We start from the raw sequence: 15,021 nt of genomic DNA on the forward strand, positions 1-15,021 counted from the left end.
AGAAGATTATACCACACTGTATGGTCATATCTTTGCAAAATTCAATTAAAAAAATTCAAAATTCAGTCTTGTTTATTTTTTTATAACATCAAATGTGTGTTGTCTGCTGTGATGACACTTTTGTGTTTTACATTATCGTAAAATAACTTACAATGTCTAAATCCACATGGTATTTTCCAAGATTGATAATCAATTCATCTAATTTTGAAACATTTTTTAATAGATTAGATCTATTCAATTCTGTTCCAGACAGACTGATCTGATTGGATCGTTGAAACAGAAATTAATTCATCAATTGTTACACCCCCATTAAAAAAATAAATATAAAACGGTTAAAGCTTTATTTATTTATTTACTCTTAATAATAATTTACTCTTTATAATTGCTTCTATGTTTAAAACAAAGCATTTTTATAAGTACCAAAGGTTGCAATTCCTCAAAGAACCACTGGAGGCAGACTGCAAATGGAAACAGTTAACTTCCTTTTGTTTCCTATTCATGGTTATTAAATAGTACATTTTTAATAATTTATTTTTTTTTAAATAAAAGTATCACAATGCTGACCATATTTTCAACAGAAGAATATAGATGTGATATTTTTTTAGTCTGTTTGTTCTTTTAAGGAAACCACGGCGCTAGCACGTCACGTGACACGAGCTAAAGCAGGAAGTACCGGACCGTCTCTCGCTAGCAAAACAACTGCCGTGAAAAAGCAGTGACAGAGCGAGAGAGAAAAAAAAAAACAATGGTTCCCGGACAAACTCTGCTCAATTCCAAGTAGAACCGTGTCTCCGAACCTTCTAAAGATGGACCGAGTTGTGGCATTTGTATTATTCTCGTGCTGCTTTTTCGCATCCCAGGTAAGTTCATGAAGAAGGTTCTCAGGCCTATAAAACTTATCCTGTTCAAAATTCAACGTCTTGTGTCTCTAAAACACGAATTTTTGAGTGTTATATTTATGATTATTCATTTAGGTGACCTTATCTTAAGTTGAAGTATCACACAGATGTGTGCGGAACTGTTAAAGCTGTTTAGGGGGTTAAAACAGAAGTGACACCGTGATTTCCCTTAAAACTCCGCGGTCACCAACAATCATTTCATAGCTTCACAGCTTACTCAGAAACACCCACGTTTATCATAGAGACAGATCTGTAGCCACCATTGTTTACTCTAGAATGGAGATGGCATTTGAAATGTGATTTTTAGCCTGCAAGTCTTTGAACGTGTTAAAATGTGTTTTAGAAACTTTTCTTTCTTAAAATGTTTGATTTTTTTTTGTATAAGCATGTATGTGCAAATGTGTATCTGTACGTGTTTTATCAACACTTTACATATTTAGTTGTATTGTTCATTTGTTCCCCTCACAATTTCCCATGAATATTACTTTTTTCCTTCAGTTTATGAATCTGTTGGTCTTAAAGGCCTGACTTTCAGCCAAAATTTCACAGAATAGCAATTAAAAAAGAGAGTTTTAGGAAAAGCAGTCACACTTCCGTGACTGTAAATCAATAGTTGGATAGCTGCAGGGAAAAAAAAACTTTTTTATTTAGTTTCCTCAACATTCATACATGATTGATTTATAAGTTGAAACTTTAAATGTTGAACAGAAAGGCCTTCTACTTAGTCAAGTCTGATGGAATGACAAAAATCGTTCCACCAGTTTGTAAAGTATTGAAACATTTTCTGTTTCTCTTTCCATTTATTCTTTGCTGCTTGTTACTGTCATTGACATTAATGTTTAACCAAGTGGTACAGTGAAATGCAGAATTAACTCTCTTATGGTGGGTTTTTTTGGGGCCAAAATCACTTTGTTTGGGTCATTTGCTTCTATCTGTCCATAGACAGATAGCTAGCTTGATTTCCATAAAAAGATGATGGGTTTTTAATTAGTTTAATTAGGATTTTTACTTATTTTTGAGTGTTCACTTGAATTCTGCCTGTTTCATGAGAGGACTGCTGCTGAGGTTCGAGTCTGCCGTATTCAGTTTCATTTCTGTTTTTGTTTAGAGCACTCTCTGCTTCTCATTGGTTAGACTCTTTTCATTCAGATATAATCAGCAGTAGCTGGGGAAATGATAATGAAAAAAATACCAGAGACAGCAGCTTTTATATCAGCTTCTTTACCAAAAGTGGAAACTTGAAACACAATTCGATTATTTGTATTGTGTATTAACAGGTTAGTCAGGTGTATTTTTTTACAATGGGTATGAGTGAATGTTTTTTTTTTTTTTTCAAATAGTCGATTACAATTAAATTGTCTTATACTTTTTTGGGCTTTTTTATTGCAATTGTCAAAATCTTGTTAATGAAAGGTTCACATTTGTTCAACTGTAACTGCTAATTATGTAAAAAAAAAAAAAGACATTTTAAAGGTAAATTGACATATTTATTTATAGTTGAATTTGAAAATGAATGTATCCTCTAAAAAAAATGAATATTGTTTCACTAACTTGATGAATTAATTTTCTTCCCTCAGTTTTTAAAGTAGGATTTCATCCTTTTTTTAATGAAAGTTATCCATCGGTTTTTTTTGTTTCATATAGTATTTATTTTAAGAAAATTTAGTTAAAATAAAAAAGGAATTCAGAAACTAGATATTTTTTGAAGTCGACAAAAAAATTAAAGAGTCAACAAACATTTACAGTGAAATCCAGCCCTATAAAGCTGGATAGTATTAGTATTGTAGGCAGAGCTTGCATAGAGCTCTCCTTATGGGTGTTCATTTGAGGAATCCGACAAAGTGGGACTAGATGTCTTGACTCTGATGCTTATTACTTTCTACGAACAGATAAATTGTCAAGAGGCCATCTTGCATGTCTCCAGTGAAACAGAATATAGGGAGTACTGCATCGTTCACAACTACTCCTGGACTCCTCTTTCACAGAAACTCAATAATGCTGTAAGTGTTCATCGAAACCATCACTGGCCTTAACAGCTTCATTTGACACTACATTGTGAAGTCACACTGTCTTTGACTTGCTTTTGGACTAGAAATGAGTGTGCTGTAAATATGTCACAATCATGTGACTTGAATATTACAGGAACATTTCTTTAGTCATGATTTTAAACCTGTCCTCCTTCTTTTTTTTGTCAGACATCGTACCCACTTGTGGATTTGACCTCCTTTCTGCTGTGTAACGAGTCAGGCGTCAGCCCCGATGCGGTCAAAGACAGAGCAGTGGTCGTGATGAGGGGGGACTGTGATTTCAGCCAAAAAGCTATCACTGCAATGAAACTGGGAGCTAAAGCCTTGCTTATTGCCAGCAATACGACGCTGGTAGGACCACCAAAACAGATTTGTTTTGTTCATATATTACCTTTAAAAAATGTGATTAGAAATTGTATCTGATCCCAATAAGTGTTGAAACATATTTGTAAATATTCATACACTTACTTCAGAATTGATCGAATAATATGAATTTACGTTTCAACACCAATACGTGTTTTCTTGTTACAGCATTCCCTATACTCACTTTTTTCTTTGCTCTTAGGTCACTCCATCAGCCAATGATTCAATGTATGCAAAAGTCAAAATTCCCCTGGCTCTCATGAGGCTCAGAGACATCATGGAAGCACGGAAGGTCAGAGCTTTTCTCTTGTTTTCCTTTCTAGAAACGAATCACTCGTTTCCTTCTTCAGCAAATGTCACTTTAACCTCTTGGCACCCACATTCTTGGACATCACATTTTGGGTTGTATTACCACAGAAGTCAACTCTGCATAACTGGGTTCACGTGACTACATGTATTAACTTGGGTCTTAAGAGGTTAAAGAAGAATGTACAAAACAACTAAACCACAATGAATGATATTTTTAACACAAAAGCTTGTTTAATTTTTTTACATTTTACATTTCATATTTTATTTCATGCATTGAGCTAATTAAATTTTGCGGAAAACGGAAAAGTATACATGTTTTAATCCTGTTTCTTTGGACACGGCAGTTTTAATTTACCCCGTTACCTATATTCAATTAAGAAAAATATCTGTAACCGCACAAAAAATAGTCTACATTTTGTTAATTCCCTTTTCATGTTTTTCTTTAAAATGCCACAAAGGTTTAAGGGCAGAGGCCATTCATTCTGAATTTACTAACCTTTCTTGTCTTTTTTTTCTTTAGCTTTTTAAAGATGGGATGGAGGCGAAGCTGTATTCTCCACCTTATTCAAGGATTGATCCGAGCATCATCGTCATCCTCTTGATTGCTGTTATAACAGTGATCTTAGGCGGCTACTGGAGCGGGGCGTGTGAACAGTGAGTTTGTACTCACACACCTGAATGGGTTTACAGCATGACTGTACAGAAGAACTGGACCAAAATGGAAAAAATGTACTTCCGGCTCTGACGAAATGAAGTTAATTGAGATGGTCTGAGTCGATGCTTCTATGGTAACCAGTCAGCCAATCAGGAGTGAGCTTGTTGGAAGTCCACACCCACAGCACTTGAAAGTGGGGTCAGGAGAATCAGTGGAACAGAGATAAAAGGAGACCGCCTCCTTTTATTGAGGCATCTGATTGGTCTGTTTATAACTTGAATAAGTTGTGCAAAAGAAAAAAATGTCGGAAAAAAATTAGAACGCGTTAAAAAATGTATCAGAGCAAGAATGGTTATTCTGACAAATAAAATGACTGAGGAATAGCTGTTTATTTCTCAATAAGTCTATGGGATTTTGTCTTCTTGGAGCCAGCAGATACTTCCTATTTGGAACTCACTCAGTCCAGTTCTCTTATACAGTCAATGGTTTACATTAGTAATCCTCTAAAACTATTGAGAAGCAGATTACTATATGATAGGTTGAAAAAGAAAGACAGAGCATACTTTCCACAAATGTCATGTTTGTATGTAATAGAACCCTGCCCCTTGTTCCTGCATGTCTATAACTATCTTCTGTCAAAAAAATAGGCATAAAAAGCCCCCAAATACCTACTAAGAAACTCTTTTTCTGTTTATTATAAGGAATAACTTAAATAACAGTGCAAGAGGAGGAGGTGGGGGTGAAAGTAAGGCTGACAGCGGGGAGCTCTTCCTGTACTCTCCTCTCAAAGTGGTGATCTTCGTCGGCCTGATGTGTGGGATGCTGGTCCTCATGTACTACTTCTACAGCGTGCTCGGTCAGTGGAAGCAAACAAGTCTTGCCGTGAGTTTTACTGGTTTTTTTTTAATGTGGTCTGTCTCTGTTTCCTCCAGTTTACGTCATTATTGCCATCTTCTGCCTGGCGTCAGCCTCTGCGCTCTTCAGCTGTTTTGATGCAGTGCTGGACAAAATCGGCTGTGGGACCTTCAAGTACGAACATCTCTGCTTTCTGTTTGCATTCTCCAAACATGATTGTCTCCTAATTACATTTGGGCTGAAAACTCCATAACAGACCGGGTTGAGTTTTCTGTATCTGTGTCTTTCTATTTAGCTTCACTGTCAAAAACAGGAGCTTCTCGGTGCGATCAATTCTCCTGGCTGCAGTTTGCATTACCATCGCTGTGATTTGGGGAGTGTACAGAAATGAAGAAAGGTACGGTCACCACACACATGCTGTGAGATAAAAAAGCTTTTCTTTCATTTGAACCTTCACGCATCACAATTTTTTTTGTTGATTTTGGGTTAAATATCCAAGTTTTAATCAATATTTTTATGTTTTGCTAATTTATTTTGTTTTTATCAAAAACAAAGCATCATATTGAGCCCTCTCTCTTTTCCTGACTAGAGATTATAAGTTCTGAAACTGTTTAAAAAATAAAAACTTGCATATTTTCTCAATTCATAATTTATGTTCAGTTTTGGCTACAAAACTAAACTCCAAACTCACTTTTTTAAAGGGTAACCTATTTACCAATGTATTTCTCTCTCTTCTTCCAATCTTTGATTTATATCAAGATTATATAATTATTTTTTGGGTCAGAAATCAGTTTTCCTGACTACCAGGAAGGCAAATGTCTAAAGCTGAAATGCTCCCAATAACTGCATACTACTGAATGAATTCCTTTTGGCATTCATAGAGCAGATTGGGGTTTTTCAGCAAGAGAGCCTGGTTGTAGACAAGATGGCAGCTGAAAATCATTAGTGGGAAGTGGAAATTCCACAAGATTTCAGAGTTGTAGCCACTTTATTCAAACTATTTGATGTGGATTAACTGTTTAGTGTTCAGGATTAGCTTAAAGTGTATCAAAACGCTTTATTTAAAGGTTTGGTTATGGACTTGTCTGCAACCAGGTCCCCTTCTTTTTCAATGATACAATTTGGGAAGGAGTGGGAAATGTAGTGTTTAATGGATTTAAGCACATTTTAACTTGAGATTTTTTTCTCTGGTAGTCAGGAGAATATAGTTAGTTGCACGTACTTCTACAGCAGTTAGTCTGTTGTAGTTTTAGTTTTGCAGCTGGTCTTCATCAGAAAAAGCAAAAACCTTTCTTGTCCCTGCAGATGGATCTGGATCCTGCAGGACATTCTTGGAATTGCTTTCTGCCTCAACTTTTTGAAGACCATTTCACTGTCCAATTTCAAGGTAGATTAAATGACGAGGATTTGTTCTCATTTGATGCAGCAGCATGATGTGGGTGATTTATGAATCATTTTTTTTGAACGCTGGAAATATTTTTAGATTAATTCCAGACCTTTTTGTATTCTTGCATTAATCCAGCCTTGAACTAAAAAAACATGATAAAAGGCTCTTACCAAACACACTCAAATGAATCCTGTTATACATTACACTTTATAGAGATCAAATGTTCATAGAATATTTATTAAGTATACTCATTGAAGAGGTTTCTTAAAAGAAGCAACCTAATTTAACAATAATGGCTAATAAATATTTATTCATGCAAATCATGATAAAAGACAAGTCTATATGAATATTTCAACTATTAAATATAAGTGTATTTTTACTCCAATAAAGCAGTAAAAGTTGGTATTCCATTTATTTTTTCTTGTAAAAATGTATTTAAATTGTTTTTTGTTATGTGACAGATCTGTGTGATTCTGCTGAGTCTGCTGCTGGTGTATGACGTCTTCTTTGTCTTCATCACTCCATTCTTTACTAAGGTTTGTTTGACACTCCTGTTTGTTTCTCTTAAATATTTGGCATTTTAAGGAGTTATTTTCTTTATACTTCTATGATGTAGATTTTAAATACACATTTTTTTGTTTATAAATGATGTAAATGTTAGGCTTGGAAAAAAAAAAACAAATTACTGATGCGTAACTTACTGATGAGTCATGATCTCAAAGTTTTTCCAGAGGAAACTGTTCACATAAATAAATCCAGACACAAAGTGTCACAGATGTTTTTGCTGCTTCTTGGGTGTGACTTCATGATGTTTTTTGATGTTTCTTAACAGAATGGAGTTAGCATAATGGTGCAGGTAGCTCTGGGTCCGGATGCATCAGGAGGAAAGGTAAACCACTGTTTTAAGCTTTAACAGTAAACTTAACTTTGGCTTATTCCTGCATTATTTCATATTTTAAATAGCTGAAGAGTAAGTCTTTAATTTACCTGTAGACTCAATAGTTTAATACTATAGTAATGATATTTTCTGTCCTTTTATTGTTTTAAATTGACAGTCAAACTGTTCTTTTAGGAAACAGTTATAGGAGGATGTAAAGAAATATATATATTTTTTGTGGACTTTTCTTTTGTGTTTATTTTATTTGAGCACAAAAAAAGAAACTTTTAGTTGGTTTTTACTTTTGTAATTCAGTCATCAAGAAGTAATTTAGCTGCATAGTTTTAGAAAAATCCGAAACATCTGAAACTGTACAGTGATGGAATGAAACATACAAATGACGACTGCACACCTGAAAATGTCTTATTCTTAAAGCAACTCAGGGATCCGGTCACATTTCTTGCTATTGTCAGAAAACCAAATATTGTGACAGATGAGCTTTGCCTTGTTTGAAGTTATCTGAAAAATGTGTTTAGCTGTTCTTACTCTGAAGGCAAGTTCACTGACATGCGGTGACACACACACATGTTTCAGCGTCGTTTGTATTTTTAAGAAGTACAGAATTATTTGATTAAAGCAGAAGTTTATAGTCTAAAATGGAAGCTAAATGTAGGCTATGTGGAAGTCCATGTCAAGTTTGAACCTGCAGTTTCAGCACCCAGGTTGATGTTAATGCTTTGAGGGCAACAAAAGATTGATGGGCTAACTGTGCGCTGGGTTTGGGTTGGCTCTGTCGTAGGCTCACGGTAGCGGGTTGGAGATCCCTGCTGAACCCCAGGCTCCTTCTGAGAAAGTAAGATCTAACCTTTCTTTGTTTTCTGTCCTCACTTATTTTAACTTTAAATTCAGTTTGGCTTTCTGGGATTAAACATGTTTATGTGACCGCTGTTTTTGTTTATGTTCTTGATTTTAGGTCTTTGTGTTTCTAAACCGCTCCATTACTATAATACTAAGAAATTTGTAAAGATAAAAAAAGTATAAATAAGGAAAAGGGATTAAAAAAATGTTTTTTAAAAGTTGTATTTGTGCTGATGCATAATCCTTAATGTGTTAGCTCTATTCCCAATTGGCTGCTTTAATAACTGGATAGATATTCTCACAACCTTCCATATTTGTGACATAAAACATTTCAGTAATTCTTTTAACTTCATTATTGGTTGAGTTAAATTTCAAAGGCTGTTCAGTGTCTTTTGCAGACTGACATTGATATTACTTTTTAGTTTTTTGTCAGGTTTTTTTTTATGCTTTTCCATCTGCTCTCGTGTAACTTTGTTAATCTGTTAGGGGCCAATTATTGTTTCATTTTATTGATGATCATATTTTGCGGCACTTGTAAGTGGGGACATTTTGTGTTCCCATTTCAAATTCACATCTCAGTTTTGTGGTTTTCTAAAATTTATGGCACAAGCACATCCATTCACAACAGTTATGGCTTCTTCATTTTAGCCATATTCATTCTACAACTTTACATACATTGTGTTATTTAATACGTGGAAGGCCATCATTCATTTTACCTTTGCTAATGCGATGAAAGAAAAAAAAAAGTACATTTTTACATATGTGTTTTTTCAGGGAATTGTTTGACTTTTCTCACCCTAAACCACTAAACAGATTCAAAGAAAAATCAAGCTAGACTTTGCCCAAAAAACATTACTTTTAACTGTCAGTGAGATTAAAAAAGTTTGGGGTATTTTTTAAATGAAGTGGGAATTTTTATTTACAATGTATAACGCTATTGCATGAATTTCTGAGGCTTAAGTGAAATTACTTAACATTACTTAACATTTTTAAAAAGTTTTATAATTTAAATTTTGTGACATTTCTGTAGCACATTTTTTTACTGAGTGGCATTATATGTAGCATTGACAAAGTATTTAATTCGATTTTCTTGTGATCTTGTTGTTTAAATTGGTTCAACATTTATATATAAAATAAGAAAATGTGCTAAATTACATGTCATACAGACAGTCCAGGATTTGACTCCATTTAATGTAGCCCCAGTTTTCACATGTCGATGCTCTTTCTCAGCTTCCAGTGGTGATGCGTGTCCCGTGGTTCTCAGCTTGGGCTCAAAATCTGTGCTGGATGCAGTTCTCCATTCTTGGTTATGGAGACATCATTGTCCCAGGTGAGATCCCGGTGTTTGTTGATGGGTATTGCTCTACAGGGATTCATTGTTTTTCCTTTTCCTGTCCTGGTTTGATTCTGGCAGCTTGTGATTTGATAACTGCCTTGTTGTTGTTATTGAACCTAAAGGTCTCCTGGTGGCTTACTGCAGCAGGTTTGATGTTTGGGTTGGCAGCAGCAAAAAGATCTACTTCATCAGCAGCTGCGCAGGTACCTAAGTAATTAGGGTTTTCTTTCATCACTTTCTAGTGTTAAGATATATTTTTTTCTTCAGGTTTAGCCTTTTGTACAGTATTATTTGAATATTTGGTGATTTTTGCCTTTCTAGAAATGTTAGTTGTATTGTCATTCTCTTAGGTGGCCACTAGGTGTCCCTGTTTGCTGAAAAACGTCATGCCTTTTTTCTCTTTTTAAATCTTTGTAGCCTACATGCTGGGATTGATGGTTACATTTGCCGTGATGCTTCTGTCGGGGATGGGCCAGCCCGCTCTCCTCTACTTAGTGCCTTTTACCCTGATAACCTCGGCTATAGTGGCAGGATGCAGGGGGGAGATGAAGCAATTCTGGACAGGAACCCCCTACGAGGTAAAACGAACCCAGAGCGATCCGTGTGGATCATGCAGCTAAGGTCATTAGTAAGGTGTGGTTGTGTCTGTCAATCCCTTCATTGTATTTGTCAAGAATGTCTCTCCTCTTGTGGAAAAACAAGTCCATTTTTGAGACCATGCAATTAGCCAATGCTTTTGTGCAAAGTTGTATGTGGTTGCAAACTAATGTTGCCTAACGAGAAAATAACCACCTTACAGTTTTTTTTTAAATCTTACCAGCTCAGGTAAACTGCTTCGTCCTGCTCTCATGCTCCCATCTCTATTCTTAAAGCTTAAAAGAACCTCTTAGAGCTGCTTCACTGCAGTGAACATTTAAATTATCTTTGAGGCTTGAATAAAAGTCAAACTGCTTTTTTTTTCTTCTAATACTTAAGACACAAAGTATTTTATTTTGAAATTTTTCTTGGGCCTTTTTGCCTGTCATTAAAATATGTTTTTTTGTTGCAAGTGTGACAAAAACATAGCTGTCTTGTCTTTCTAACTTACATATTATGTTGGAGGTTATTATTGACACCTTATCACAAAGGCACTAATAAAAAAGACTTTGCTTTGTTCCATCCTGGAAGTTAATTTTAATACGTATAAATATAGCTTATTTGATAAGAGAAGTTAAAATCCTCTACAATCACCTTTACAACAGCTATGTTTAGCTAAAACAACTTACAAATAATTTGGTGAGATGTCTGGAAACTTGTTAGTAAAAATAAAAAATAGAGCGGTAGATCACTATTTACAGCCCTGTTGGGTTTAGCCCACCAGTTCTGCAGAAGCCTTTTATAGTGAGTCACAGTGGTTTGAGGCAGGTGAATGAAGCACAGATGCTTGTGTTATTAATACCAGCATTGAGAAATGCTGCTGTCTGTGGCTTACTTGCCACAGACATGGCGTAGATCACACATCACAATGAGTCGCCCACATGCAGAACAAACCCTAAATCTCTCAGGTCTGTGAGGTATTCTTAGAGGAAATCTCTTCGTCGGGACTCACAAATGCAAACCAGACGATGGTTTTGATTGAGAATTCTATAAATTTTTAGTGCTTGACTTGTGAAATTTGGGAAAAAAAGGCAAAAAATTCTAAAATAATGACATGATTTTATTTTCTTTTTCCTCAAACTTGCTAAATTGCAAATGTATATTTATTATTTGAAAGGCTTATTCTAGTGTTACAAAAAGTAATATACATGTTTATGAATTTAGTTTGGAATATACCATCCTGCAGACTAAAATTAAATTGATTTTAGGGGACAGTGATCCCCAACTGTGGACTGGTACCGGTCCGTGGATCAATTGGCACTGAGCCACAGAGGAAATAATTAATCATACAAATGTTTTTTTTTCTTTTGCGTCTCAGCAGTATTTATTTTTAAAATTATTTTATTTTGAAAAACACCCGGATTCAGTCAGCTGCACCTTTGAGTACACCTGAGCTGTAAAGTTTAGTGACATGACTACATCTGAACAATCTTTTATTCTGAAAATAAATACTTTTGGTTTTGATGACTGCAGGATTCTCTTGATTACATTTCAGCCCTTAAAGTAGTCCGGCGTCATGCAAAACAAGAAAAGTTATTTGTGGTACATTTCTTTACAAATGGATAAGTGAAGGGATGGAAGAACATATGAAAACGACTTAAAAAACCAATAGGAGTCCTACTTAAAATATGGATTTATCTGAACAGGTGATTCCCACACTGAGCCTGTTTGCATAACTCTGTATTCATAACAGTAATTGGCAGAGGATGCTACCACAGTTTGATGTTCAGCTTTTGTGAATATTAATAAAGTTGTGTTGCGTTCAAGTATAGTCACCTACAAGCTTTTTAAGCATTTTTTCATCTGCTCCTGATTCACAACATGTTGAATAAATAAATCTTAAGAATCTTAATTTTCCTAATATATATCCTCCATCATGAGAAAAATGCTACAACACCAGAAACACAAATTTCAAAGGAGCGGATCTTTAAATAAAAAATCTAATTTCAAAGAGATAGCAAATAACATTAATTGGGAAGATTAAGTGATGCATTTGGGTTTATTTACTTGTCCACAATGTTACCCCACCTGACTAAAAACATTAAAAAAAACTAATTCTAGGATTCCTTCCTCTGATGCCACAAATAATTATGAATTGGTTTAATTTTGAGAAATATTCTAATAGAGAGAAGGGGAAAAAATCTAGGTTGAATTAAGATTTGATTTTGACTTTGCTTAATTTTTGCCAGGTTATGGATTCCTCCAGGGAACCTTTGCTGCCAGGTGTGCTTCAGCCGACCCACCTTGTTCCCATGCAGCTTGCTTGTCATTAGTGCTGCTTGTTTCAGTGTCCTGTCAACTCGTGCCAATTTCTTTATTTTCTGTCCTTTTCATAGTTTAATCTTCATTTCCAGGGTCTGTGTGATACTTAGAAAAATAGATAAATAAATAACCCTCACCCTTTTGTGTGTGAAATCAGATTTCTTTACATTAACCGACCACCAGATGTCTCAAGTTGACAAAAAATTCATTTTTGAAAAGTTTTGCAGCTCCAATGATTGTGTTACCTTAAAGCTGCGGCCCTGGAACACCACCAACCTAATCTCTTTTATTTCCTCTAGTGTTTTCTGTTTTTCTTTACTCATCCTTCTGTTCCAATCAACAGGATTTAATGCTCCACATACTCATTTGTTTTTGCCCTCCGCATGCTGTTGCTTGAATGTGGGAGAGCTGTGGCATGGATTTTTTGGTTTTGTGGTATCTCTGTCGTTTGCTTGTCCACCGTTGTATTTGCAATCGTGCAGTACGATCCCATCAGAGTGATTTTGTCCGCTTTTCATATAATTGGCTAAACTTCTGAATTTTGTTCTCTTTTTGACTTCAGAGAGAAGAACTGGACAATGTGTAGAAGGTGAAAACTGCTGAGTTGCAGCTGAAACCGGAGCCTGCCACCGATACTTTTTCTTCCTCCCTTCAATTTTACATTTAGGAAGCAAGGGAACACAACTTTCTGACCGTGTCGACATATTCCGATGTGATTAATACAAATAAGCAAAATCTTCTGTTTTGCCTTTAAATAAATGAGTTTTGCTGTTGAAAATGAGGGTTATTCATAACTGAAACATTTTTAGTGCCTGATATGTCTATAAAGGCAATTTTCATAAAACTACAGACATATTTGTTGATCAAAATAAGAGTGCACTTTATAATATTCTGCTTGTTTGATTAGATTTAGTGTGGGATTTAAATGACTGGCGCATACAGTATGTCACATTTTGATACAGTTTTGTGTCTGTGTAACCAGTTTGTACGATGTGACTTCTTTCATTGCCTTATAATAAAAACAGAACATTGTTTTAATCTTTATCTCACTTTTTTTTACTTTTGTTCACGTGTTTCATGCAAAATGAGGCTTTATTGATTAGTGTAATTTCAAAAAAATGAATAAACAAAACAAAGTAAAAAGAAAGATATTCAGTAATTCAGAAATAAAATGATGCTTTCTCTTTGACATAGTATTTTACATACAGTAACACAACATTTTAAGCTGCTCCAACAACTGTCACCAAAATTGACAAAAAATTACAATAGGAGATTTTTTTAAACCAGAAAAATTCAATGTTTGCCTATAAATCAGTAGATAACCATAATGGAGAAATAATAAAGTTAAATCCAAAACTACAATTTCAGAATTATTTTTGATTTTGTTTAATAGAAGCCAAATACGTTTTTATTTGGTTTTCTTAACAATTTATCTATTTGGGATTTTTTTCCTAATCATTTTCACTTATGTAAATAATATTTTGTCAATATTACGCTTATATTAGACTGTAAAGTTATGTTTGATTTTTCCCAAACATGCTTGTGAGACTCTCTAGTAGTTGTATTTATTAGGAACTACAACAAGGCGCGCATGTGGTCGCAGGCTCCGCCCCCCGCCGGCTACTTGACAGTGAGCAGGCTGAGTCAGCCGGCTCGTTACGCAGCGTCAGTCTGGAGTCGCTCAATTATGAAAAAGCAACCTTCCGTTGGAGCTGCAGCCAAAGCGGATCTCTCCAACGTCCAACTGGCTTTCATTCCAAGGCTAACCGAGAGCACCGGCGATAGATGGATAGAAGCCACGACGGAGCTCTTCCTGAATCTGAACGGTGAAGAGAATGGTACGTTCAAGTGCGCCCTGTTTATTAGCCTGGTTGAATTTGCGAGCGGGGTCGTCGTGACTGATCCCCGGGTTTTGAGTGGCAGGTATTGCATGCTGTCTTGTGCTTTTGGGGGAGGTTTACACCAGATAACACCATTTTATTTCTCTTTTTGTCCTAACTATGTGGTTGTTTTTGCCTCACGCCGTCACGTTTAGAAATGAATCTTTGGGTGTCGGTTAGGGAAAAACCCCAAAATCCCACGCGAGCGTACTGTTAGCGCGCTATACATGCTAGCTTGCTAGCACCGAAGCTAACTAGCTACAGCTGCTGAGATAGCTGTGATGTTAGCGACGACTTCTTCACTATTAGAGACCGACTTTAGTGCTCACAAAGACGGACAACTGAGTGCAGTTCAGAGCAGCTGGCACTTGACATTTCCAGCCGTGTCGGATGGCCGACAAGACACGCTGTCATTGCCAGTAACAAGTCAATGCAAGCTTTGAGCGACTGCCAAGCCTCTTTAAACTGAGTGCCTTTTATTCTTCCGGCGTGCGGAATTTTGGGCGTTCAAACAATAAAACCTCCGAATTTAATTAAAGCTTCGATACGAGCAGAATATTCTTAGCTGTGGGGTGATAAGTAAAAGGTTTGTATCCGGTGGTTGTCGTTTGTTATAACCTTGTATCTCCTACATCACTTGTTTTCTGCTTTTAACGTTATTTTCCCTCTTTTTCACT

General features: G+C 35.7%; 2 protein-coding genes across 6 annotated transcripts in view; both read left to right on the forward strand.

Moving 5' to 3' along the window:
• Positions 1 to 636: 636 nt before the first annotated feature.
• zgc:123258 (uncharacterized protein LOC641502 homolog) lies at positions 637 to 13,502 on the forward strand. Of its 2 annotated transcripts, XM_024295740.2 has the most exons (17): positions 637 to 860; positions 2,789 to 2,899; positions 3,095 to 3,277; positions 3,492 to 3,581; positions 4,119 to 4,252; positions 4,955 to 5,109; positions 5,186 to 5,282; positions 5,404 to 5,505; positions 6,414 to 6,495; positions 6,957 to 7,031; positions 7,328 to 7,384; positions 8,172 to 8,225; positions 9,461 to 9,560; positions 9,689 to 9,769; positions 9,984 to 10,144; positions 12,392 to 12,425; positions 13,027 to 13,502. In XM_024295740.2, the coding sequence occupies exons 1-17, from the start codon at positions 807 to 809 to the stop codon at positions 13,065 to 13,067; spliced, it is 1,611 nt and encodes a 536-aa protein (XP_024151508.1). In that variant the 5' UTR covers positions 637 to 806; the 3' UTR covers positions 13,068 to 13,502. The 2 variants fall into 2 exon arrangements, with proteins under 2 accessions (XP_024151508.1, XP_024151509.1); XM_024295741.2 differs by lacking the exon at positions 12,392 to 12,425 and having other exon boundaries at positions 638 to 860.
• A 572-nt stretch (positions 13,503 to 14,074) lies between these two features.
• The window catches only part of trpm7 (transient receptor potential cation channel, subfamily M, member 7), a 43,528-nt gene continuing 42,581 nt past the window's right edge, over positions 14,075 to 15,021 (forward strand). For 3 of the 4 annotated variants that reach the window (XM_024295302.2, XM_024295303.2, XM_024295304.2), the window contains exon 1: positions 14,079 to 14,302. In XM_024295302.2, coding sequence (XP_024151070.1) covers positions 14,300 to 14,302 — 3 coding nt within the window. In that variant the 5' untranslated portion in view covers positions 14,079 to 14,299. Of the gene's footprint in view, positions 14,303 to 15,021 lie in introns of all 4 variants that reach the window. The other variant, XM_024295305.2, reaches the window with a different exon arrangement.

Source organism: Oryzias melastigma, linkage group LG3, assembly GCF_002922805.2.
Source record: "Oryzias melastigma strain HK-1 linkage group LG3, ASM292280v2, whole genome shotgun sequence".
Classification (NCBI taxonomy): domain Eukaryota; kingdom Metazoa; phylum Chordata; class Actinopteri; order Beloniformes; family Adrianichthyidae; genus Oryzias; species Oryzias melastigma.